The sequence below is a fragment of the Hevea brasiliensis genome, chromosome 1, assembly GCF_030052815.1.
Source record: "Hevea brasiliensis isolate MT/VB/25A 57/8 chromosome 1, ASM3005281v1, whole genome shotgun sequence".
Taxonomy (NCBI): domain Eukaryota; kingdom Viridiplantae; phylum Streptophyta; class Magnoliopsida; order Malpighiales; family Euphorbiaceae; genus Hevea; species Hevea brasiliensis.
The window spans coordinates 103,890,199-103,917,566 of record NC_079493.1 but is presented as its reverse complement, the minus strand read 5'-3'; the positions used below and the strand labels follow the sequence as shown (position 1 = coordinate 103,917,566).

The window sequence follows — 27,368 nt, the reverse complement described above, 5'->3', positions numbered from 1 at the left end:
ATGGGAAATGAGGGAAATAAAATTTAATTAATCTAAACATCATTATTGAACTGCATTTTTTGATGTAGAAAAAGGCTAAAGGATAAACAATAATGAAAATGGTAAAACTCAATTTAATTAAATTGACACTATTTTTGTAAAGCATTTTAGGGGAAAAAACATAAAAAGTAAAGAGAGAAACAATAAAAGTGAGGAAAATTATTTTCCTTGCTTCTTTTGAATATTAAAAAAAATAAAAGAAAAAAGTAATTTTTTAATAATAAAATATCTATTTTATTCTTATTATTTACTATTAAAATATATAATTATAGGATTATGGGTGTAATTTTATTTATTTTTTTATTTAATTTTTCTATATTGAAGTGTAAATTAATTTAAATTTGATATATAAAAAAATTTAAATTTATATAAAAATTAATTTAATAATTATTAAATAAAATATTTATATTTAAATTTATTTATAAATTTAAATATAAATATTTTATTTAACTATTACTAACTTATTCTCATGTTAAATAAATTATAAGTGATGTATTTAATTATAAATTTAATTTAATAACTTAAATAATTATTTAAAAATACTTACAAGGGTTTCAAAGGTCTGTTTTGCCCTCTTCTTCCTCGGTCTCGAGCCCCAACAGCTTTCCTACCACCAATTGTCTTTGCCCACCCCTTGCTCTGCCATCTACTCTCTCTCTTCATAACCTTTGCTAATCTCAAGCCATCACTTGTTTTTATTTTTTAAGAGGGTTTGTTTTTGTACCGTCATTTGTTTATTGAGAAAATCACCACGGCAAGCTCCATCTCTCTGCTTAGAAAAGGAACTGTTTTCGCAAGCAAAAGATAATCTTTCTGCTGTAAATGTATTTTTAGCTAATGTATTTTTAGCTCTGCACAGCCTAACTCTCTCTCTCTGCAGCCAAGGTATGAAATGGGATTTCGTGAAACTTCTCCAAGAGCTAAGTTTCTAGCTGAAGTACGCCTTTCTTTACTGAAAGATGAAAGTGGTTCCTCCGAAAATTCTACAAAAGCTACATTTCCAAGCTTCCATCTCTAGAACTATTCCTCACACACACATAAAACCTAGTTTGGCACAGCCCCACCTCCCTTTTATCCTAAAAGAAAACTCGGATTCTTCCCAAGGAACCGCCTTTCTCACTTTTCAGTGTCTCGTTTGTCTAAAGGCAGCATCCACGCCTATTCAAGCCAAGGAAAATACCCACGCCTCCAGCTTTAAACAAGAGAAACCATGGGATGTGTTGCTTCCAAGCTAGAAGAAGAACAAGAAGTGGTATCCATCTGTAGGGAGAGAAAACGGCTGCTAAAACTAGCCGTAGAGAGAAGATATGCACTTGCAGAGGCACATTGTAGATACTGTCAATCTCTCTACGCTGTAGCAGCAGCTATAAAGCTCTTTGTAGCTCGCCATTCTTCACCAACTTCACCGTTTCTCATCACTTTCCCTCCTCCACCACCCCCTACTGAACAAAATGTGATAACAAATCCAATGTTTCTTGAACAAGGACCATCTGAGTCGACAACCCATGAAGCCATTGCCTGCGAGTCTTGTGGTTCCACAACTTCTTCAGATTCTAGTGAGGAAGAAGAAACCAAAGAAGAAGAGGAGAGAGAGGAGCAAGGTTTTGGGTACTTTTATATGCAAATGCCACCTCCTATGCCACAGTCACCACAGGCAGATTTTGGGTGGGATTTCTTTAACCCATTTGATACAATGAGAACAGAAATTATAAGTGGTTGTAGGAGAAGTTCTGATGATGACTTCAGAGTGGTGAGGGAAGAGGAAGGGATCCCAGAGCTAGAGGAAGAAGTGGATGGAGAAGAATTAGAAGAAGAAGATAAGAAAACTGTGGTTATTGAGAAGAAAGGAAAAGCAGAGCTTGAGGAAAGTGCGAGTGATGACGTTAAGGTGGTGGATGGAGTTGCTAATGGGAGCCAATGTGAGCAAAAGGGGCTTACAGTTATTGATACACCAGAGAGAGGTAGGGAGCTATTAGAGGCACTGAAAGATATTGAGGACCATTTCGTTAGGGCTTATGATTCTGGCAAGGATGTGTCACGGATGCTAGAGGCTAATAGAGTTTCTTTGCAATCTGGCTTGGATTTAAAAGGTGGGTATCTATTTTTCTTTTGCTTGTATTCTTTGTTAATAAATAATATTTTTTTTCCATAGTTTAGTTTTGCTCGACTTCATTTTTCGGCTGGAAACCAATATCTAAAGTAATTTACTGTTATGTTTACAATTGGAAGTGGTTCTTTGGTTTTTTATAATTTCCCATTTTTCTGCTCTTTTTTCCTGATCTTCAATGTATTTTCACTTTTCTTCCCTTTTTTTTAATGAAAACTTTTCTATAGTATTCATGATAGATTTAAGAGTTTCTAAAATCCAACCTAATTTCTAATTGAAAGTACAACCTGTTCTGGAGGATTTATAAGATATGAATTTTTTTTTTGGGTTGAGTAAATGATAACATATTCTGTCATTGCATTAGTATTAATTAGTTTGGAACTTCTATCTAGATTTTTATTTGTTAGGTGAGAACATTTCCTATAGTTTTTCTTTTTTTATATGGTTTTTCCTCTTCTTGTTGTTATACTACTATAAGTTAATGAATCTTGTTTTCCTTTGTTCAGAAAGGTAGAATCTTTTCTATTAATTACTGCAAGAATCTTCTACCAATGCCTTTAAATTGGTAATTTTTGCATATAATTATGCAGATTAAGCTGCAAAATCCACTGGTTTCACTTTCTTGAACCAATTAGGTTTGGCATGTTAATATTTCTTTCTGTCTCCTTTGTCTAGGAATTTCTTTGTCTTCCTCATCTTCTTTTTTTGGGTTACATGTCTTATTCTTCTCTCCTATTGCTTTTGCTTATCTTTTATCTTCCACTGATATGACTTCTTCACCCCTATCTTTTAAAAAAATCTATGATTGGCCTGTTGATCATCATGCATATTGTGGGTTTTGCTGACAAAATTAAGATTATCTGCTACACATGGTTTCTCTTTTATTCTTTAGTAATAACTCAAAGTTTATTTCGAAATTTCTTTTCTCCTCCCCCATCATTTCCTTTGTGAATATTTTTGAGGATCTTTACCCCCTGATATTTCATAAGCATGTAGAGATTCATTAATGAATCATTGTAATAATCAAACTGAAATATTGGCCTTTATGTTTCTCTTGTTTTCTGTAGTGTGAGTTTATCTCTCACCTTTTATTTATTTTTTATTTGGTAAGCACCTTTTATTCTTTCTTGAGGTTTTCTATCTATGATGAACATTTGCTACTATTTATGCGATAAGTTTGTTGAATCAACCTCACAAGCTTGTCTTGTTCTAATGCAGAGAACTCAACAAAACTCATTCAAGCTATTACATGGCATCGGTCCACGTCTTCATCTAAGCCTTCATGCAAGAGTCTTGTGGCATCCAGTTCTAAAAGTCCATCAACTTGGACAGAATATAAGAATGATCTGTTTGATGAGTATGGCGGAATGGATTCAGGAAGCCATTCACTGACACTTGGCAGGTTGTATGCTTGGGAGAAGAAGCTTTATGAAGAAATCAAGGTAAATTAAATCACTGTAAACTATCTTTATATTCTTCATATGTGAAAGTGCCTTTGCAAATTCTTGGATCATTAAACGAGAAAAATCAACATGAAGTTGAGCATCAAATGATGGTTATTGCATGAATCTCTAAGCAACCTTTGTGAAGAAGCAGTAATATTTGGCAAACTCCACTGAGCACAAAGAGTCAAAGATGCAATGCATAGGAATTAAATTCAGTATCCCTGACAATGTTTTTACAGGTGAATTCAACAAACTACAAACACTTGACGTGTTGGAAAATCCAATTCATGCCATTTCTTCTTTAAACAGTAACTACATATTTGAGAGTATTGTATCAAATTTAGGTTTCCAGGGTGGTGCTGAACTGCTGATACTATAATTGAGCTTCTGGTTTTGGCAAAAGGTTAAGAACATTGGCAGAAATCGTCCTTTGTGTCTTCCTTCTACTAGTCTGATTTGTTATTTTAATTGCTGTGCCTCAGTCTGGAGATAGCACATGGAAAATTTATGAAAGAAAATGTTCACGACTAAGAAACCAAGATGTCCGAGGAGATGATGAACTTGCGATGGACAAGACCAGAGCTGCAGTAAAAGATTTATATGCTGGGATCTTGGTTGCAATTCGAAGTGCTGAATCAATCTCAAAGAGAATTGAAAAGCTTAGAGATGAAGAACTGCAGCCTCAAATAGTAGAACTCTTGAAAGGGTATGTTACCCTCAGATAGGAAAAGCTATTATGTTCATTTTCATTGTGGCTTTTCCCTTTTTTAATTGTCGTCAACAAATGTGCAGCCTAACTCACACTTGGAAGATCATGTTGGAATCCCATGAAACCCAAAACAAGATTCTTTTTGAAGTAAAATCTTTTGCTTGCACTGCATATGGAAAATTCTGCAATGACTCTCACCGGCTTGCGACGCTTCAACTTGAGGCTGAGATTCACAATTGGTGTGCATGCTTTACCGAGTATGTTGCAGCACAAAAAGCATACGTTGAAGCACTCCATGGTTGGCTAACCAAGTTCTTAGTCCCAGAAGTTGAATTCTACTCCAGACGCAGCAGGAGTTCAGCAGCACCATATCGAGCGACTGGTCCACCTTTGCTTGTGATCTGCCATAATTGGTTATCTTTGATGGAGAACTTGCCAAGTGGGTCAGTATCATTTGCATTGAGAAGCTTTTCAAAGGATGTAAGGGCTTTATGGGCTCAGCAAGGTGAGGAACAACAACAAAAGAGGAAAGTTGACAATCTTGCAAAACAACTTGACAGAAGAACTCTGGCAATGCAAAAGACTGAGACCAGGTTTCTTGAATCCAAGCTTACAGAGTTCAAAACGGATCAGGAGTCAGAGCACCACAATCAGCTCTTGACAGCGAAGAAAGATCAGTTGGACATATTTAGGAAGAAGCTGGACATGGAAAAGGAAAAACACCACAAGTGCATGCAAGAAACACAGAGGATTACATTAAGTGGATTTCAGACAGGATTTTCGACAGTTTTCAAGTCCATAACAGAGTTCTCCAAGGCTTCCATGAAAATGTACAATGACCTTGTGAACTGCAGTGAGAGTGCTGGGAAACTAGATAACCAATCATATATAGAAGGTGCTCAGTTTGAAAAAATTGACATTTAAAAAGCTTGAAAATGAGTTTCAAGAATCTAGTCTCTGGATTGCTTGTATATTATATCATGTTGAAGCAGCTCGCTTTGACAAATTAATTTCCATTTTTAGCAAGTTTGTTACCGTGGATTAGTAATTGTTTACTGTGAATTGTTGTCACATTGCCTACAATTTTGTTGCAAAAACTTTGAAAATTTCCTTGTTTCTTGCATCTTTGTTAACAAGAAATGCAGAGGTGGGAAATTTAGTAGGCAGTCCTTGTAATTAATTGTATTCTGGTGTTGAATAGAGGGGGTTTTTCGGTAATTTAATTTTAAATGGTTCAAGATTACTCTAAATTCAGTTTTTGTGATTTTTTTCCCCCTCAAAACTAATATATTGTTGGCTGAATTGAGGAGTTTTGTTTACACTTGCAAGTTTGTTAAAATGATTATAATTTTCTTTTAAATGGTGATAATATTCTTTGCCAAAACAATAGAATTGTGGATGATTATAGAACCATCAGCCTTGGAGAATTGAGTTGCTGAATACACTGCTAACCCACTTCTTCTTCCCCTTTTTTTTTTTTTTGAATTAATGGGAAATTTTTATAATAATTACTTGCATGACATTTTATGCCACCAGAATTGACAGTTACAGGATTTTACCAGAAAATAATGAGTGTTGTTTTCCTGGTTTTGATGGTTTGAGTTTTGATTTGTAATCTCAGTTCTCAAAAAATTCTAAAAGTCTGTTTGTCATTAAGTTTTGAAATTTGAAATTACTTTTTTGAATAAAAATATCATTTTAAATATTATTGAGAAAAATAATTTGAAAAAAATTATTTTGTTGTTTTAGTATTTTTATAACTAAAATTGATTAAATTTAATTTTTAATTATTTTTTAACACTTCCTAACTAATATATTTAAAAAAGTAAATTTCAATAATAATACTAAACAGGCTCTGATAACATTGAGTTAAAAACATAAAGTATTATTTTGAGAAAATTATAACCAAGTCCTAATATATAGTAAAATTTATAAATTTAGTAACGATTTGGTATTTAAATTTAAATTTAATTAATAAATTAGCTCATGTTATTAAATAATTTTTAATTTATAATAATTTAATCATTAAAATTTTAATATATCAATAATTTTATACTTTAACTAGTTATTTATTTTATATTTAAATAATTATAAAATTTTAAATAATTATATTTAAATAATTATACTTTAACATTAAATGGATTATTTATCAATTTAATATTTTAATATGAAAAATTTTAATAATTATACTTTGTTAAAGTATAACAAAATTTAATATTTTGTTAAAGTATAATCATTAAAATTTTTTATATTAAAATATTAAATTGATAAATAATCCATTTTTTAACAATTAATTTATGTAAAGATTTAATTTAAAATATAATTTTAAAAATATTTTTTAAATTATAAATAAATTATAATTTTAAATGATTATGTATAATTGTCAAAATAAATTATATTCAATCATATAAACATAAGCTTTTTTATATAATTTTTTTTCTTGAAAATCATGATAAAAGAGTTTTTATAATTTTTTTTTCATTGAAAACACTACTATAGATAAAATATTTTTTTTCTTACAAAATTATTGGCATAATATTAAAAAAAATTAGGAATTTAGAAAAATATATATTATTTGTTATGAACTATTTTATGTATAATTATTTAAGTATTAAATAAATAATAGATATAAAAACTACTTTATTAAAAAATAAAATTTTACAAAACTAACATAAATTACAAATTAATCCATAAACTTTGCTCGCCTTCAAAAACTTAATTAAAATTTACGCAATCACTTTCACTGCAATTGCGTTATGCTTGCTGGGCCCAAAAGCTTGGAATTCTACACAAAGACAAGGAAAATAATGGGGAAAAAAGAAATCCAGTATGGACGTGCTTACGGACGATGCATATTGAATCATGATAGAAAATTATTACGAAGAAGTGATCCATCACATCATGAATACGGGTCTGAAAAAAAATATGGCCTGCACCGCAGTGGAATTGATAGGTCTCCTAATGGCAATGAGCTTTAATTCTTGACTGACTTGTGATTATAAAACTTAGCTTTTTTTTTTCAAAAAATAAAAAATAAAACATAACTTTTTTTCCCCATTGATTTCTCGGCCCGCACAGCCAGGAATGGCCTATGCTTTCCTCATGGTATTTGGTTGAACCTGTGACCAAAATTACTTCTGTTATACATTTGACAGTAATGTCCTGTTTGTCATTCAATTTTAAAATTTAAAATTATTATACTATTTTAGATTCTATTAAAAAAATAATTTAAAAAAATAATTTTATTATTTTAATATTTTTATAATTAAAATTAATTAAATTTAATTTTTAATTATTTTTTAACACTATCTAGTTAGTATATTTTAAAAATTAATTTTCTCAATAGCAATTTCAATAACAATGCTAAATAGGTCCTAAGTAAAGAAAAATTGTGTTGGAGAAACTATTAGAAAACCTAGATGTAGAAATTAGTATATAGGAATTGATGGGTTTTGACAAGTTACTCCAATCATAAACTTGACATTCTAGTGTAATTCTATAAAGAATTAATTAGACAATGTTAATAGTTCTATTTTAATAGTTGTCAACTTTTAAATATTAATTATTAATAGTTATTTATATATAATTTAAAGCAAAAGCTTTTATTAAAAATAGTTATTAAACATAAAAAATATTAGTATTATTTTATTAACTCTAATTAAAATAGTTCGTCAATATCTAAAAATGATAATTTTTCATAATCTAAACACTAGTATAAAGTCCTAAACAATATAAATAAAAAAAATTAATATTTTAATTAAAATTAAAATATTAATATTACTTTAAAAACTATTACCGAATTAGTTAAAGTATTCATATAGTTTTTATTGGATTTTATTGGGCCGTCATTCGCCTAAAAGTCATTTGGGCTAGATAACAACTGATAAGGCTATTTTCATATGTTGCACATTTAGTTAAGTAGTTGGTTATTGAGGTGGTGGTCCTAAACCATTTAACATGGCATCCCGACAAAATTCAATTGGCCTTGCAAAAATTGTTCCATTTCACTAGATTTTGAGCGGTACGTTTGGCTAGGATTTCCAAACCTTTAGTTAATGGAGGAGAAATTGTTACCTAGAACCGACTCATCATAAATCCAAAACACAATATATATTATGGAACCCACATATATTGTGGAACCCACACATAAAATAAGTGAGACCCACGTGTTTGTCTTGGATCCATAATGAACCAAGTCTAAGAAAGTTAGTCCAATAAATAAAGAAGCATAAACTATTGAAAAGAACCTAATTACCACATCCATTTATAATTCCACGAACATGATAGAGCTTAGTAGTTGGCACACTGAATGACTAGCAGAACATTGAAACTCAAGTTTGCAAAAAGGAGGTAATTTAAAGTGCAGTCAGCCTTTTATGAGTTTCATTTAGTTCAAGCTAATGGTATGATCCTAGAAAAAGCACAATCACTGAAGGAATATTGCAGGAATGACACCAGAAAAAAAAGATGAAATTCTTCCCGTTAACAATCTTGTGTTCAGATTTTAGATTACAGAACTTGAAAAGAATTTGCATGCTTTCCCATTTAACATCAGCAAAGAAGTGTAAATTTGTACCAAGGTCCAAGATGAAGTTATCAAAGACAAGTACATGTTTATTGCAATTCTAAAGCAGATTTCAGATTTATTCAAGTTTCACTACTTTCTACTTTTAGTTTTGTACAACATGCAACGATACACGTCCTAATAAAAAAAGCTCGGGTACGATCATGCAAATGAATAATTACAGGTTTCACTTACAAATTACAATCTCCTCTTAATATTACCTTAGGTAAAGGGAGACCAAGAATTGAGAGAAGAGAATGAATTCACTAACTACAGTAGCAGGGGAGTGTATGCCAAGAAATGGCACAACGTCCACCTGCAACCAATTCTCTAATGTTGACCCCACCACAGCTCCAGCCACAAGCCCTCCTAAAGTTATTACGGTGGCCTTCCCTGCATGCATGAAAGCAAATCATATTAGATGATACCCAATTCTTTGATTCAATCTGAATTTCTAAAGAAATTGGAAGTTTCTAAATTTGTGCAGACCATGTAGCCTTTAGTCTTGCATTCTTTATTCCTTTTCATCAAATTGTTGCCCACTATTGCAATAAGAATTAGTATTTTTCATAGGAGATCAACCACCATGTTGAAGATCAACCTTTCCTAAATTACTATTTAGGGAAGGGGGAAACTATAGGTGGGGGATTCTGACTTCGGACAAAGTCATAAACACAAGGTTTCAAGCAACCATCATTGTTGTATTTAGATGTTCTTTATATGGGAACACCATTTTAGCCTACCTTTCCTTCCTCAACAACAAACACCAGGAAAGGATGTAAAGAAGACCTTCAAAATGAGGGGAAGATGTGAAACCCTGATGTGGCAAAACCATTAACAGACTAAACAAGAGAAGGTAAATCACTTCTAATAACAAGAAAATTCCATAAACCACTGCAGCAAGAAGCCTTCCTCAATTCATAAGAAAAGAAATTACTTTATGCAGTTCTCATGTATGATCACAAGTACAGCCAGCTGCAACAGCAGGAAGTAAGCTATTCAATTTCACCTTAGATAAACTTGGGTTCAACATTTGCATTATGTGCCAAGTCCTGAATATTTTCCCCATTTTTTTAATGAACAGGAGGAGAAACACCAATGCCCTGGCACTACTCTGCCCTTTCCTATATGTCTAAACATTAAAAAAAAAGCATAATTATGCAATTGTTAAATTTCCATCATTCAGAATCGTGTAAGCTATCATTACTCCTTTCAAAATTAAAAATTCAAGAGATGTGAAACTTTTGCAGAAAAATTCCTTTAAAATTCATTAAAACCATATAAATATAAATAGAGACCATTACCTAACTTCACATTCCTTTTGGTCATAAAGTACAAGGAAGCCCCAAAACTTGTAGCTAATATCAACCCAGGAACATCAGCCCCAGCATAAGATGCCACAGATGATGTTGTAGCTCCATTAACATAAGTTAAAACCATCATAGCTCCATAAACTCCTGCTTGTATTCCCAAATCACCAGCTGATGGTGTCTCCACTGAAATGGGTGCATTTTTCATAGTTGTCTGCAGCCACTGAGGTACTGATCCCAACCCAGGGCCGTTTAAGGGCTTGACGTCTGCATACCGGATGCCACTATTTGCAACTTTTCCAGACCGACGTTGAGTTAAGCTTCGCATAAGCAACATATCATATGCAGCCTCAACCTAATACAAAATTAACTAATATTGATAAAAAAAAATCTGAAATATTTACTATTATAAAACTACTTATCAATAACATCAATATAAAACTTTTTCCTGGCACAAAAAATGCTCATGACAATAAGCAATATATATTCAACCAGATTTATGTTAAGATAATGGAATTATCACCAAAAGGGACTTCTTGAATCAACACGATTTTTATAGCATGCAGAATTATAATGGGTTAGGTCTGCATATAAACACAAGCACTGACCGTAAAATGGTAAAATTAAATATGTTTTAATGCCTTACGGATGCTCTGAATCATGACTTCATGAACAACATGGCAGGATCGAGCGAGCTTCATACGATTCAACAATCTTCAAATAATAGACAAATGAGACGGTGAATTTGAAGCTTAATATACAACACAAATCAAGAATAGCAAGTTACAGGCAATAAATTATACAAAAGATCCAGTCAACAAGATCTACAAAATCATGCAATCTTACAAAAGAACTGATAAGTACTAGCTTTAAAGAAGAAATTTCAAATTTCCACTAATCCATTCTTTATACACTAGATTTCCACATAGGATCCATTACACAAAACATACAAACTAGCTAAACAGTTCCAAGTTTTAACTATTAGCAGCGTAATGAAATTCAAAGTTCATTAGGCAAGTCAGACAGCAACTTCAAAAACAAATCCAATGCTCAAACACAATACAAAATCCAATTAATTACCTACCCATAATGGATGAACTACACACAAATGACAAGATCATTTCAGTTTTGTAATAACCGCATAACAATCTTGAAAAATTCAAATTGAAAGCCAAGAAAAGAAATTGAAACGTTAAATTTTAAAGTCATAACTTCAAAATTAAATGAAGAACAAAATGGATTTCTTTTAATTAAAAAAAAACACAGAATTAAATATGCCAAACATCAAAATTCCTAAATTCCAACAAAAAAAAAATAAAAATAACCTGTGCAATCGCGTCCTGGTCATCCTTGCACGTTGCAAGAATGGCTTTTTTGGCGCGGAGTATGTCATCGAAAGACGCGCTCTCCGAAACACCGAGAAGCTTGAGAGCGTTCTCGACCGACATCTCAGACGGCGCAGAGTCGTCGGCTCGGGAAGAGGCTCGCGCGCCACCCGCCGCGAAAGGGCGGCGAGACGAGGGGACGATTGTGGCCCTCCAAGGCTCATTCTTGAAGGACTTTATTTGAGTATTTGTTACGGTGGAGTTGGGAAGGTGAAACAGTGGCCGGGAGAAGGGCCAATCAAGATAGAGACGGTTGGGCCGGACGGAGAGAGTGGCCGCAGCCATTTTTGTGGACAAAAATGTAGAAGATGATTTGGCTCATGAGCCTATAAGCGCGATAGAGAGAAATGTTTCGGTGCAGCGGCGGCAATTGCTGTTTGTTACATGTAGATGGCTCGATCATGATCAGAGATCACAGGACAAGAGGTTTCTTCGCCCACATTTATGAAGCAACCTTAATGGGGACAGGCGCAGTTTTTATATATTTTTTTTTCCATTTCAATTTAGACTTAATTATAATTAGGTTTAATTTTAATTTAAAATAATAATAACATTTATATTTAATTTAAAATAAATTGAATTTATGATTAATTATTGAAATTTATATAGTTGGTTTTTTAACAATAATCTAAAAATTGGTAAATTCATGCATTTTTTAAATAAGAAGTCTAAATCTTGTTCAAATTTGAAATAGGGTCTATTTTCAATAATCTCATAAATATAACTAAAGTTTAGTCAATTTTAATTATAGATTGTCGAAGAGCTATTTGCTAAATACAATTGTTTGATGATATCTTCAAAATTACAAGACACGGCTTTGTTGGACTAGCTTCAATTTTTTACACGGTTCATATATTTTCAAAAATTGAATTATATATTATTGTATTTATAATAAAATATATTATACTATGACAATTTTTCTTTTTAAAATAATTTTATTCATTAATGAAGAAAGTCATAAATACATGAATCCTAATCCATTTTGATGCAACTCTAAGATCTCCAATCCATTTATTTCACTAATCAATTATGTTACCAAAAATTTTAAAATATTTATAGACACCATATTTTGACCGAACTTAGAAGGCAAGAATCTTTTAAAATTGAAACTTTATTATCCGTTCTCGACCGATGTGCCGATCACAGGTAGCTTTTATGAACTTACCGATTGCTCGTCCTTGGAACAAATCAACCTCACGCTCAAGTTAGATTGCTTTCCAATCTCTTGGTCTTCATTAGAAGAGTTCGAGTCAACATTGGGTCTCCAGACCATTCAATCTTGCCTACTGTAATTCTCCGATCTCTCTATGTACAAATATCACAGAATTTTATTCGACTAATGTTGTGATCGAGTTTCTCATTTGAATTCCCTAGATATTCCTCAAAATAAAGTTAAGATTTTTATCCGGTCTAATAATGGTTCCGACCTTAAAAGTTCAAGTCAGTGTCAAATCTTTGCAATTCTAATATTCTGAAGTTCTATTCAGTATTTGTTCATGACTCAGTCCGATCTCATGTTTGCGTGTAATGTCTTTCCGATCTTTTGGAATAATTTGATATCTTTCGATTAATAGTCGTTCTCAGGTTTAATTCAATTAAGTACTCAGACAGTTTGGTTTGGACGCTTTCCGATCTTATCAAGAAATTAAACATAAAAGACCTCAATTCATTTCAAAATAAAAAATGTACAAGTCATTCAGTGGGAGGGTCTCCCCCAACCTGCTCTTCGGGTACATTATCAGTTTTATCATCCTCTCTCTCTCTCTGAAGCTCCTCCTCACTCTCCTCTTCACCTCTAGGGGCAAGATCCACCATCCTGGAGAAGTCTTCCTCAGGATAGCGCCTTACAAGCTTGGCCAGAAGATCACCATGAGCATTCACATAAGCACCAGGTTCCCTCGTCACAGCCTCTTCCTCTTTCACTATGATCTCCTCAGTAAGACATCGGCAGTTCGGCAGGCCCGAGCTTCTTCGAGTTCCCACTCCAATTCGGCTATCCTATCCTCATAAGATTTCGTTCGACCCTCAATCTCGGAGATGTAGTCCTTAGCAGATGAAAATTGGGTTTTGGCAGAAGCAGCGTCCTGGACCGCCTTCAGAATTTCTTATCTCAAGAGATGAGCTTTTTCTCTGATTATATGTTGATTCACAAGGCTCTCTACGCTCAAGCTCATCGTCTAAGCCAAGAGGTCATCAATGCTATCCGGAGTCAGCCTATTCCGATTGCCCTGGAAGTAGATGGTGGCACCCAAAACCTTAGCCAGGCCAAGATTCCCCCAAACCTAGCGATTCTTCTCTAGCGAGTGAATGAGGACCTGGGCACCATGAGAGAGGGTCCTCATAGCAGGTTGGGAAGACCCTCCTTTCTCACTTGAAGAAACCGGCAGAGGTGGAGGTTCAACTTGTCTAGGAGGGGAAGGAGCGATCTCTATCTTTGGGATCGGCTGTCCCGAAGGTCGAGACAAAGAGCCTGGCACTTCTACCGAGTCTCGCCCTGGTGTCTGGGATACAACAACAATATTCATTTCTAGCACTTTCTGGGCGACCTCCCTCTTTTGCTTGTAGCTCTCCTTCGCGCCCTTGCCTCCAGCCATACCTGCACAGAAAATAAGTTAGTGAGATCACCTAAGTCAGGAGGCTAAAGATTTAGGTTATACCGATCCCGGGTCCAAGTTCAGAGAGCTGCAGCTCATAATCCTCATGGGCAATCATCTGCATTAGCCACTACTTCAGTTCGGTCATAACTGCATCTAGACATGAATACTTGTGAGTAGCCACCTGATCCTTCAATTCCTTTACCATGACGTCTTCGTCTTTATTTAGGGCGATCTTCTTTGGAACTGAAGGGACCAAGTACTGCCAACTGCACGGGATACCCTCAAAGCCATTCGAGATCTTACTCCTCAATATGAAGAACCGGTTCTTCCGATTCTTCAATAAAGAAGGGAGATCGGTAAAAAACTCACAGGGCGGCTTGGCTTGGAAAAACCAATACTTATCGTCCTTTCGTCGAGTGAGCCTATGTAACTCAGTGAAAACCTTTGTTGTAGGCTTGAGCTTTTTAGCTTGGCATAAGCCTCTGAAAGCCACCAGAGTCCGCCAAGAGTTCGGGTGCACTTGGGCTACACATACATTCAGAACGGCTCTAAAGAATTGGTCCAGGGGGAACCGAAGCCCGGCCTTCAATTGTTTTTCATATACCATGATCATGTCATTTTCTTCAAAGAAATGATCAGCTTGGAGATCGCCATGACATCTGATGAGCTCGAAGGAGTTAGTCCGAAGGTTATATTCTTGACTAATGGACTATAGATCGGTTTCCTTAAGGACCGACGGTAACTCATCCATGGGTAAGTTTTCTTTCCCTGAAGAAGATGCTTGTTTTGATTGGGCCCCCGACCATGGGCTGAGACAGAGGTTGTAGAAGGTTCGGGCCACCCGCAAGGCCTGACCACCTCAACTTCGTCCGATGTCCATGAGATATGAACGGAGGGAGGACTAGCAGCTCTCTGATCATCGGTACCTCTCATTTTCAGAAAATAAAAATGAAAATTAATCGAGAAAAGATCAAAACCCTTACCGGAGTATAAATCGGTGCTTGAAAACTTTAGAAAGCAAGAGGAAGTGTTGAAATCGCTACGGGAAGGTCTGAAAATGACATAAGAAAACAAATGACTCACCTTTCCCCTATTTATACCTGTTTGAGCATTAAATGCTCACGAAGACCCAAGTGACACATCGGTTAGCGAAATCGGGCCGCCTCCTTGACACGTCGCAAGAAGGTTCCAGAAACATAGTAAAAAAATCGGATAAATGAGATTGGTCAACTAAGGTCATCGGATTAAACAAACTTCCAAACCCACGGATCAACAAATAACGATTCGTCTAGGGATCAGATCTAGTACACTTATCAAAGATCGGAAATATAACCAATGCAATAACAAAACAAAAACATTCAAAGTAAAAATTTCATTTCATTTCATTTCCAAAAGATCATATTACATCATTTGGGCAATCTCAAAAGATTTGATTACATCATTTGGGAGATCTCAAAAGATCTGATTACATCAGTTAGGCGATCTCAATTATATCATTTGGGCAATCTCAAAAGATGTGATTACATCAGTTGCGCGATCTCAATTACATCATTTGGGCGATCTCTCAAAATCAGTACTACATTCTACCTAGCTTAAGACTACTCTGAAGCCTAGAATGCTGGCCTATGTCAAAACCTAGTCTTGTGGCTAAATCAAAAGATGTGTTTGATCAGAAAGCCAGCCATAAATATTGGATAGATGTGCAGCTCAGATAGGGTGACTATAACTCTCATGATATTGAGCAGAGTCATCGCCGATGTTATTGACCAGAACCGAGTTGCAGTCGGGACGCCTGATACGGTTGGAAGCCAAATGAACTTCAAGAGGCGGTCACTGACATCAAGATTGAAATTAGCAGTCCTCTTATCTGAGATCGGTCTACTGATTGTACCGATAGACCAATTCGAGATCAGCACGGCCGTCACTTTCGATCTTGATCGGTAAATTAGTCTGATTCCCTCACTGTCATTAGATGACGTTCTTATAGCTCTCCGATCGCCGGGGTCATAAATTTTCAGGCTAGGGGCGAACGAAACAGTAAAAAAAGGATAGAAATGGCCATCATAATTAGAATTATCACTAGAAAAGCTAGAATTGGGGAAGTGGTACATTGAAAATAAACTGAAAAAAAGAAAAGTGAAGTGTAAAGGTGATTTCCTATTGCTGCATATATATAGGGCCCTGGCATTTATTGCAGAACTCGAAGCGGGCTCATCGATAACCGAAGAATTTATTGCTTTGACTGATACAGGTCAAATTGAGTAGGAGGTTGGAAAAATAGTGAGATCGGGAAATAAAAGACAAGACGCAAAAGAAGATAGAGATCGGAATAATAATCTTAGGGTAGATCAGTCACGACAAGATCGGAAGAAACAGGAGATGACTTATAGAAATCGGAGAACGCACAAGGGTTAAATAACTTCCGGTCAAAACTTTCAATTAACTCTTTTTATCGTCAGATCTGAGTTAGTTAAAGCATTGCAGGCATGACCAGATCCTCACCACACATCTCATTTGCAAGGACGCCCTCCTAGCCGCCAGGCGCTAAAAATATTAAGCAGCCCTATACATCCCGATCTACACCATTGATTATAATTGTAAGGATGGATATGGAGCCCTTGGATTGAAAGTAGACGATAGATTCGGCGCTTTTTATTCCCAGCCTTTGGATCCATTTCGTAAGGTGAGACCCTTGACCATTGGATTAAGGGGAGAAAGGACAGATATTCTGAACGGAATCCTGACCCTTTATTTTGATTCTCTTTAATTCTCAGACATCAGATTATGTCATTTTGAATCTGAGCCCTCCGTCTGCCCCTAATAAGATCCTGACCCTTTATTTTGAACACGCATTCCCTATAAATACCTGCATGCAACACTGTAGAAAAAAAGAGGAGAAGGTGGTGATTATGGTGGAAAGACTATGAACTTTGATTCAGTCTTGCTACTTGTCATTCTGAGCTTTAGATTGTTGGGAAACTTTAGAAACCAGTTTTTTGAAGTATTTCATCAAAAGGAGCTCTAAATCCTGAGATTTTCATTTTTAGTGCCTGTGCATTGCCCTGTGAAACCATCTTTACTCCCCCTCATTCCCACCGCCCTAGTATCTGTGCATTACCCTCCAAGCTCAACTCCGTTCTAATCCATTCCCATTACCTAGGGTAAGCTCAAGTCCTTCGACCGTCAGCTTTCACCTCTCCAAGATTTGTGGATATCGGAGCCAGCTCGCCTGTCTCCTTAACTTTTCACAGGTAAGTGTCTAAACTGTCATTTTGTTGAATACCCTTGGTTTGTTTTCCCCAGTTTTCTTTTAAAGTTTCTTTTATATCCAGTCACACTAAATCTCAGAATAGGCCATCTAGGCCCATAGTTATTTCCTGTGCCTTCTATTTATTCATTCATAAACTTCTTTTATCGTCACCTAGTGTAGAAGTCTGAGCCCTCGGCGACTCATAAATACTCTAAAGAATATAGGCAGGAGTACTTTAATATGAAAGTTTTTGGTCTGAATAAATTAAAAATGATAAAGAAATATAGGTGTAGCAAAGGTCAAATAGGATGGAAACAAGATTAGGCCAAACAAATAAGTCATGAGATCGGGCCTGGGAAAAAACCAAGGCAATAAGACAATAAATTGGGAATCAAGATAAGTTCGGATCCCGGGCAAGCGACAAAAAAGATATTTGATGTCACAAATCAAAGAGTTCTGATAAAGCGATCAAGCGAAAGATCGACAAAGAGTTCGGCCTATCGTCCGCCCTCTAGTTATAAGGTCCCGTGGGCTAGAAAAAGCTTTACACGGGAGTTTCCTGTGTCTTCGATACTTCATTCCCATATAATAACGGTCAAGAAGGACCCTTTTTCCAGGATCCTTAGTTTAAAGTTCTTATAAAACGCCATTCTGATCAATATATTAAGAGATCAGGGGAGAGTTCTTACCCGAACTCAGTCTAATTTTTAATGCAATATATTAAGAGATCGGGAGAGAGTTCTTGCCTGAACTCAGCACAATTTTTAATGCAATATATTAAGAGATCGGGGGAGAGTTCTTACTCGAACTCAGCATAATTTTTCATGTAATATATTAAGAGATCGTGGGAGAGTTCTTACCCAAACTCAGTCTAATTTTTAACGCAATATATTAAGAGATCGGGAGAGAGTTCTTACCCAAGCTCAGCATAATTTTTAAAGCAATATATTAAGAGATCGAGAGAGAGTTCTTACCCGAATTCTCGATAAAAATCTTTAAAAATATGTGGAGATCGGGGGAGAGTTCTTATCTGAAATCTGCTGAATTTTAATAGAATACATTAAGAGATCGGGGGAGAGTTGTTGCTCGAACTCAGCATAATTTTTAACGCAATATATTAAGAGATCAGGGGAGAGTTCTTACGGGAATTCTCGACAAAAATCTTAAAAAATATGTAGAGATCGGGAGAGAGTTCTTACCTGAAATCCACTAAATTTTAATAGAATACATTAAGAGATCGGGAGAGAGTTCTTATCCGAATTCTCTTAGCTTAAATTTAAACTAAGATATCACAACTTCAGCATTCAAATTAACCCCTAATAAAAATCCATTACACAATACCTATTCACTGAAGGGTCATCTCATGTACTCGTATTATTGGGCAACCCAAAATAGTGAAATATTAAATATTCCTTTTATTTATGCAAAGGATTAACATCATCATTCTAACCCCTAAATTATGAATTTATAAAGAGCATAACATTAAATCTGCTTACCCTCATTGAGGGATGAGGTGGGGTGCCTAACACCTTCCCCACCCGTATACGGACCCCGAACCTAGAATCTCTGTTTTTTTTTTTCAAAGTGGATTTTTATTTTTACAAATGGTTTTCTTTAATTTCTCTCAAAATTAAAGTGGTGACTCCTCACTTTTCCCACTTCGGTGAGAAATCATCCAGTCACCGCAAAACCCTTGCAATAGCTTGGCGACTCCGCTGGGGAGGTTATCACCTTAACCCTGGTTTAGAGGTCCGAAAGCAGATTTAATTTTATGTTCGTGTAAATTAAAACCATAATTAGGGGGCTTAACTTATAAAATTCGAAAGTCCTAATATATTGATTATTGTTATTCTCTCTAACCATTTCGCTTATTTTGATTATCTTATTTATTACAGTAATTTTCGTCTAAAACTCCCCCCCGTACAGGGAAGAGGTAAATATGTCCCTTCACACACTGATTACTTACACGATGTTCTCACACACTTCAGCCCTATACCCCGGCTTTCTTATCCTTTTAAGAAATAGGAGGGAGTCATGTAGCGGTACCTATGGGTTTTAACCCGTTAGTATCCGTGAAGGCTTCTGCTCAGATTGAAAATTGTTCCATCTACTGTGATACCCATGGAATTCTCCCGTTAGTATCATAGTGGTGGAATGAGGCTCTACTGTTTACAATAGGGATGATTTGGGAACCTGTGGCTTTAGAAAATTAGACCTTGAGCTAAATTATCACATTAGCTGAAAGCCATAGCAAACTACCTCATAAGATAGAACTATCCAATTAGATAGTACTTACCCGGTATTAGGACTCTCCCTATTTTAGGACAAAAGGGACATACTTGCTTTCACCTTACACTGTTTATATTTTTAAATTTTTAAATAACATGAGGGTAATTTTGAATCATACTGTCAGGATGATCTAAACACCTTCCTACTTTGATAGGTGTACAAATATTGCCACGCCAGCAGTATAATTCAAAATTACCTGAATTTATTCTGTTAATGTATTTTCTCCGCAGGCATTATAAATTGGAGTCTGTAAAGGATAAATAGAAACTTTAAAATGGCATCCTCGAGTCAGTCAACTGAAGGAGTTTCAAGGCAGGAATAGAATGCTAGACAATGGTCCAAACTGATTCATAGGTCAGAGTCCCCACAGATTGATGACATAGGGGTAGACATTGGCCCATTACCTCCATTGGATCTAAGTAAGGTTGAGGTTAGAATGACCGGTCTTGAGGATTTATCCAGCAATTGGAAATCACTTCCCGATCATGTCAAAGTAAAGTTTGAGGAAAAGTATGGGAGGATTGCAACTTTGATACGGGTCAGAGTACAAGTTCCTACATTAAAAGCCATGCTATCAACTTAGAATCCTAGGTATAAGGTGTTCTCCTTCAACAATATTGATACAATTCCCACTATAGAAGAATATTAGGCGCTGCTAGAAATCCCTTATATGGTGTAGAATCAGATTTATCTACACCTCAAGCATAGGCAGACCTGGAAATGGTTTTCACATATACTTGGAATCTCTACAGAGGAAGCAAAGACAAAGGAAACCGTCAAGAAAAGCACACATGGGTGGTATTGGACTTACATCAAAAAGCATTTGGATCTGCATATTCAGAGCAAGTAATAGGAACAGGCTTCGTTGGCACTAGCTTTGGGAATTTACGGCCTGATCTTATTTCCTGGGACTTTAGGAGTTATAACTTACAGCATCACGGAAATATTTTGGGCAGTAGAGAAGCAAAATGTCAACCCAATACCTGTCATCCTTGCAGAGACCCTCTTGACTCTAACATATTGCCGACGACACGGTAAGGGGACCATCAAGTGCTATTCCTAATTGCTACATCTTTGGATCCTCAGCCACATCTGTCCTTTGGAAACTAAGGGATTAACCTGGTATCCTAACCAGCCTCTCATTGAAAAAAATGGCTAGATTAGCAATAAGTCCAAAGAATGAACTGCAATGGTAAGAGCAGATTCTAAGCTTCAACAGTCACAACTATTGCTGGAGGAAGTTATGGACTATGGGCCAGCCCATTTTGTTCAGTATAAGGGATAATCACTTGGTACTTTTAATAGGACTGACCGGGTGCACAAGTTACATCCCAGCTTTGGTAATGAGGCAATTCGGTTCAACCCAGTTCACGCCCAATGTTGAAAGTTTCCATCAAGCTCATTTCTATCATGAACTCGGCAGAGAGGAAGAACTGAAAGCATTTCGCAAATCCTGGGAAAGGGTCACCATGATTGAACGGTCGCCTAAAGGGCCAAGCACCACGGAAGATTACCTCAGATGAAGAACAAGTAGAGACCAGGGATATCAAGTTTTCGAACTAGCAGAGCCTAAGGGAAGCATGCCTCATCAGGAAGTTCTTTCAGAAGAAGTTAGTGCCAAGTTGGTCAGCTCTCTACAAAATTCGAGCGTCGAGAACCAGTAATAGCAAGAACATATAAGGCAGTTGGAAGATCGACAGAAAATCCTGAAAAAAGAGGTAAAAAGGCTCAGGGAAGAAGTGATAGTAGAAAAGGCAGAATTTGAGGGACAAGAGATACAGTGGGAGAAAGAAAAGACCTCGCTTCAAAATGCAGTGAGAGAGGCAGGAGTCCAGAATGGCAAAATACAGGAGAAGCTGGAATATCAGGAAATACTTATGGAAGTATATAAATAGGAAAGCAAAAAGAAGAAGCTTGAAGTGAAGGAGCAGGCACAACTTATTAATGACATTTTGAAAGAATGTGCCAACGAAAGGAAAGAAAAGGAAAGGCAAGCAACCCTTCATCAAGAGCTGAGAGAAAATATTGATCAGTTAGAGAGAATGATAGCACAAGGGAAACAAGAACTACTGCCAGAATCTGAGTACGCCTTAAAGACATTCAATCCTGGCAGATAAGAAGAAAGACTCTATGAGTACCTCAAAAGATGTCATTGTATTTTAAAGAGTCTTCCTAAACCTAGGCAATAGCAAAGAATGCTATGTATGAACTAATTGTTAATGAATTGTTTGAACCATATTTAGCAAAATATGAATGAATAGTATAACTCCCGTGGGAACTATCATCGTTAGGGTTATATAAAAAGACGAATGTGTCATATGGACAAATATCATAGATACGCATACAATCCCGTCATTCACTGTTGGACTATCGAGTGATGCCATGATAAAGTTGATGCCATTCGCCTTCTGCAAACTCCATTTCGGCAGTCATCTGCCACCGTATCCTTTGCCTAGTTAGGATCTTTAACTCTAACAGGATTTAAAACTAATTTAAAAACTTTCCACAGGAAATCAACATTGCTCCAAACAAAGCAAACCCGACCGAGCAAGCAGTTCAACCAAAAAGAGTGTACTTAACAAGGTCCCGAGCGAAGAAGATAATAGAAGACCAGGAACAAGTGCAGAACCTATAAGGACAAGTTTCAGAATTGAGAGACCAAGTCTTAGAGCTAATAAAATTGATGAAAGAGATGTCCCAAAGTAGAGAAATCATTCAACCTACACCAGAATCAAATTTACCAGTACCTCGCCCACTCGTAACGACAGTTGATTTCCATCAAGCTTTAACCTCTTTCACCTTCTAGCCTCCTATTCCTGGTCTGACGATCACTGTCAACCCAACATTCCTAAATAATGAATTACCCTTTTCTTATCATCTAGCTGTCTCAAACGCCGAATTGTACCCTTCCATACCAATCCCTTCAGTTCACCCTATAACTTATTTCCCAACCAGAGGCATGGCTTATGTAGCAGGGAGTGAAAATAAAGAAAAAGAAAGTGAGAAGTTATCTATTCTAGAGGAAAGACTAAGAGCTATAGAAGGTCTGAACATTTATGGCTCAGTTGATGTATCTTCACTGAGATTGGTATCGGATGTAGTGGTACCACCTAAGTTTAAAGTTCTGGACTTTGACAAGTATACCAGAAATTCAAACCCCCGCATCCATTTGGCCACTTACATAGCCAAGATGTCCACCCTCACAGAAGATGACAGACTTCTGGTCTATTTCTTTCATGAAAGCCTCCTGGGGCAGCCTTGCAATGGTGCATACAACTGGATAGGAGCAAACTATGCTCCTGGAAAGATTTGGCTGATGCTTTCCTCAAGCAGTACAAGTTCAACTGTGATGTCACCCCAACACGAAGAGACCTTCAAAATCTAATGCAAAAAGAGAAGGAGAGCTTTAAGGAATATGCACAGAGATGGAGTGAAAAGGCAGCTGAGGTATATCCTCCAATTACTGACAATGAGCTTTGCTCTCTCTTCATTGAAACCCTGAAGGCCCTATATTTCAATTTAATGATCGGAAATATGTCTAATAGCTTTTCCGACATTATCCAGGCCAGTGAAAGAATCGAAGCTAACCTCAGATTAGGAAGGTTGTAGGAGTTGACCGGAGAAAACTATGCAAAGAAAACAGCAAGTTTCGGGAAAAAGAAGGAAGGTGATTTACACTCTATCACCCGACAAGCTCAACCACCACTCCCTCAAAATAACTTTTGACCATACCCTCCAATACAGGGCCCAATAATAGCAAATGTTCCGCCCCTTTTTCCAAATTATCCTCACCTTCGCCTACAATATCCACCTCAAGCTGCTTACCACCCCAAACCGCCTGCCCAACCTAATCAGTTGAGACCACCTGCTCCTCAAACCAACCCAAGACCCCAAGGAATCCTGATCCACCTCTCTCCCTTTCGCTCAGTGAAATCTGCCGATACCTCCTGGGTATAAATCACATAGTGGCCATTCCCCTTGACCCGGTTCAGCCACCATATCCTAGGTGGTATGATGCTAGTGCCCGATATGAATATCATAGTGGGGTAGTGGGGCATTCAATAGATAATTATGGAGCTCTTTGGGGAAAGGTACAGGCTCTGATCAGAAACGGATGGCTTAAAATTGAGGGAAATGGCTCTCTTCCCAACATCACTTCAAACCCATTACCTAATCATGATACAGGAAATGGCGTGAATTTGATAGAACTTGAGGATGAAAGATCAATTTTAGAGGTAGATCAGCTGATTCCTCATTTCAAGGAGATTTTTGCAATGGCGGTAAGAGAGGGATACCTATGCCCTCAGGGATCCAGGTCAGGAAGTGATCAGCATAATTCAGGATGCCGCTACCACGGAGGAGCTGCCAATCATGAGTTACACAACTGTGACGAATTTAGGCAGGAGGTTCGGAGGATGTTATCACTCAAAACTTTGAGATGTCAGCGAAAGTCGAGGATAGAGGGTGAAGTGAACATAACCAGGTTCGGCCGAGAGGCCTCTACCCCCAATCCAAGAATAGTTTTTTCTGCTCCCAACACACCAACACCACCAACACCACCAATAACGATTATCCGAGGTCCACCTCAACTCTCAGTCACTAATACCCATGCGGTACCTTGGAACTACAACCTCCAAGAATTTACTCAGGGTGCATCCAGCAGCACTTCAACTCCTACCCTCAACCATACCCACACTCAACCCATTACCCCTCCTAAGCCATGCTTCGCTCCTCACGAGCATTTTAAGATGACCTGTATAAGACCCTCCAACAATGCTACTCCCCAACCAGACCCAAAACCTATCACAACCAGTAACTCACTCCCACAAGATCAGGAAGTGGACTTTATAACCAGGAGTGGGAGATGTTACGGAAATGATGAGGCAGAAACGAAGAAGGAGAGAGTAAAAATGGGAGAGCCACAAGAAAATATGGAGGAAGGGGCTGTGAGGGTTAAGAAAGGGGAACCTAGTGAAAAGAAAGAAGAGGAGGAACTGTTGCTACAGATCATAAAACAAAGCGAATATGACGTCATTGAGCAGTTAAGAAAGACACTCACTCGATTTTCCTTACTGTCCTTGATTTTAAGCTCGGTAGTTCATCGTCATGCCTTGCAAAAAGTTCTGGACCGAGCCTTTGTGAACCCCGACATCACACCGGGGCAATTTGAGAAAATAGTTGGGCAAATTCAGGCGTCCAATTTTATCACTTTTTCGGAAGATGAAGTAGACCCGACTGGCTTGAAGCATACCAAAGCTTTGCACGTGACAGTCAAGTGTAAGGGGTACATAGTTGCTAAAGTCCTGATTGATAATAGATCTGCCCTCAATGTCTTGCCTAATGCCACATTAGCAAAATTACCTGTTGATCCATCAGCCATATGCCAAAGTGCCATAGTAGTAAGAGCCTTTGACGGTATAAAGAGAGAGGTACTAGGGGACATCGATTTGCCGCTTCAGATCAGGGCATGCACTTTTAACGTCACGTTTCAAGTAATGGATATTGAGTTGACATACACCATGTTGTTAGAGAGACCCTGGATCCATTCGTCAAATGCGGTACCTTCAACTTTGTATCAAAGGATCAAATACATCATGAGCAGCAAAATCATCACATTAAGAGGGGAGGAAGCCATGCTAGTCACTGAGCCTCAATCGGTTCCTTATGTAGAAACAACCGAAAGATCCTTGGAAAGTTCTTTCCAAGCGTTGGAGTTACAAAGAACTACTCCGAAGGACGAAGGGGCTGTCGCAATAGTTGTAAAGGTGATGTTGAAGAGTGGCTATGAAAAAGGCAAGGGATTGGCCACTGCGTTACAGGAGATTATCAAACCTGTACCGGCTATCCAGAAGATTGGTCACTTCAGCTTGGGATATGAGGAAGATGCTTTAGTGGATGGAAGATTCTAGATGAGGAATATGCTCAGGGATCAAAGGTTTGATAGAACAGCCGGGAAAGTGAAAGTTGTCCCAAAAATCACAGATGTTTTCACCAAACCAATCATCGAGAATCCAGAAGAAAGTGAAGAGTCTCCTTTAGAACCATCCATTGATGTCATACAGCTAGACTCCATGTCCGAAACGCTGATTTCACCAATCGCTGAAGGACAAGAACTTGATAATTAGGAAGCAGAAGATATCCTCATGCTTAATCTCGAGTAAAGTACATTTTGTTATCAACAATTGATCATTTTATCCATGGTGACAAGTGTAATGCTGTAAATGGACCCTTTTCTTATGATTGAAGTATTAATAAATTAATAGCGCATTTTGTGTCCAATTCTCTTTTTCTTTAGCCATTAAAATCTATTTTTTTTTTAATATACTCCACTTTTATTTATTCAGGACCATTGACCAATCCACACCTAATAATTCAATTGACTCTGAAGTTCCTTATATTAACTTTGAAACTCCCATAACTACCATTGGTTCAAGTGATTCCAAAGGAGAGTCTATAGAAGAACAAGGTGAAAGAGATGAACCTTCCCTGGTGCCTTGTGGGGATGAAATACACACCATAAATCTAAGGACTAAGGAAACAAAGAGGGAACTTAAGGTCGTGAATAACAGAGAATTAGAGAGTATGGTCAGTTTGCTTAAGGAATTCATTGATGTGTTCTCATGGAGCTATGATGACATGCCAGGATTGGATCCTCAGATAGTAACGCATAAGATCCCTCTGATTCCTAGGACGATTCCAGTAAAACAGAAATTGAGAAGAATGAACCCCGACACGCTGCTCAAAGTTAGGGATGAAGTCAAAAAGCAGTATGATGCTGGATTCCTGGAAGTGGTCAAATACCCCCAGTGGATAGCTAATGTTGTCCCTATAATGAAGAAGGATGGAAGAGTAAGAGTATGTATTAATTACAGGGATCTCAATAAGGCAAGCTTGAAGGATGATTTCCCTCTCCCACACATAGATGTGCTGGTAGACAATGCTACAGGGTTGGGAAGATGTTCATGTATCGATGGGGCATTGGGGTATAACCAAATCCCCATGGATGAGGGGGACAAAGACAAAACTGCTTTTATCACCCAGTGGGGGGTATTTTGCTATCGGGTGATGCCCTTTGGATTAAAGAATGCTAGAGCTACCTACCAACGCGCCATGGTCACATTATTCTATGATATGATGCACAAGGAAGTGGAAGTGTATGTGGATGATATGATTATCAAATCCAGAGAGAGAGAAAGTCACGTACAAGTGTTGAGAAAGGTGTTCGAAAGGCTTAGGAAGTATCAACTGAAGCTGAACCCGGCTAAGTGTGTATTTGGGGCCAGGTCTAGTAAACTATTGGGATTCATAGTAAGCGAGAAGGGAATAGAAGTGGATCCAGACAAAGTTTGAGCCATTCAAGAAATGCCTTCCCCAAAGACAGAAAGGGAGGTGCGCAGTTTCCTGGGAAAGCTGAACTACATTTCAAGATTCATCTCCAATCTCACTACTAAAGCTGAGCCCATTTTTAAACTACTCAAGAAGAATAACACCACTTAGTGGGATCAAGTTTATCAAGAGGCTTTTGAAAAGATTAAACAGTACCTGTCAAATTCGCTAATATTGGTTCCTCTAGTGACAGAAAGGCCATTGATTCTGTATAAGGCAGTTCAGTAGAGTTTGATGGGTTGTGTCCTAGGACAGCAAGATGACACGGAGAGAAAGGAAAGAGCCAT

At 37.0% G+C, this 27,368-nt stretch overlaps 3 protein-coding genes across 3 annotated transcripts; 2 read left to right on the top strand and 1 right to left on the bottom strand.

The window, feature by feature from the left end:
- The first annotated feature begins 631 nt into the window (after positions 1–631).
- LOC110667169 (protein ALTERED PHOSPHATE STARVATION RESPONSE 1-like) lies at positions 632–5,416 on the top strand. Its single transcript, XM_021827930.2, has 4 exons — positions 632–2,129; positions 3,365–3,588; positions 4,074–4,297; positions 4,384–5,416. The coding sequence occupies exons 1-4, from the start codon at positions 1,250–1,252 to the stop codon at positions 5,222–5,224; spliced, it is 2,169 nt and encodes a 722-aa protein (XP_021683622.2). The 5' UTR covers positions 632–1,249; the 3' UTR covers positions 5,225–5,416.
- A 3,497-nt stretch (positions 5,417–8,913) lies between these two features.
- On the bottom strand, positions 8,914–11,983 carry LOC110667157 (protein CHAPERONE-LIKE PROTEIN OF POR1, chloroplastic-like). The gene is made up of 3 exons (XM_058146379.1): positions 11,500–11,983; positions 10,169–10,529; positions 8,914–9,257 (listed from the first exon to the last, which is right to left on the bottom strand). Exons 1-3 carry the CDS (start codon positions 11,842–11,844, stop codon positions 9,082–9,084), a joined length of 882 nt encoding a protein of 293 aa, XP_058002362.1. The 5' UTR covers positions 11,845–11,983; the 3' UTR covers positions 8,914–9,081.
- Positions 11,984–23,969: 11,986 nt separating this feature from the next.
- Positions 23,970–25,604, top strand: LOC131183239 (uncharacterized). Its single transcript, XM_058153642.1, has 2 exons — positions 23,970–24,788; positions 24,888–25,604. The coding sequence occupies exons 1-2, from the start codon at positions 23,970–23,972 to the stop codon at positions 25,602–25,604; spliced, it is 1,536 nt and encodes a 511-aa protein (XP_058009625.1).
- The last annotated feature ends 1,764 nt before the right edge of the window (positions 25,605–27,368 follow it).

Coding starts and splice junctions, on each gene's coding strand:
- LOC110667169 (XM_021827930.2), top strand. CDS start 1,250: ATGGGATGTGTTGCTTCCAAGCTAGAAGAAGAACAAGAAGTGGTATCC. Junction 3,589..4,073: donor AGCTTTATGAAGAAATCAAG/GTAAATTAAATC, acceptor GCTGTGCCTCAG/TCTGGAGATAGCACATGGAA. Junction 4,298..4,383: donor ATAGTAGAACTCTTGAAAGG/GTATGTTACCCT, acceptor ACAAATGTGCAG/CCTAACTCACACTTGGAAGA.
- LOC110667157 (XM_058146379.1), bottom strand. CDS start 11,844: ATGGCTGCGGCCACTCTCTCCGTCCGGCCCAACCGTCTCTATCTTGAT. Junction 10,530..11,499: donor ACCAGGACGCGATTGCACAG/GTTATTTTTATT, acceptor ATTTTGTATTAG/GTTGAGGCTGCATATGATAT. Junction 9,258..10,168: donor CAAAAGGAATGTGAAGTTAG/GTAATGGTCTCT, acceptor TCATGCATGCAG/GGAAGGCCACCGTAATAACT.
- LOC131183239 (XM_058153642.1), top strand. CDS start 23,970: ATGGCGGTAAGAGAGGGATACCTATGCCCTCAGGGATCCAGGTCAGGA. Junction 24,789..24,887: donor TGTCCTTGATTTTAAGCTCG/GTAGTTCATCGT, acceptor GGGCAAATTCAG/GCGTCCAATTTTATCACTTT.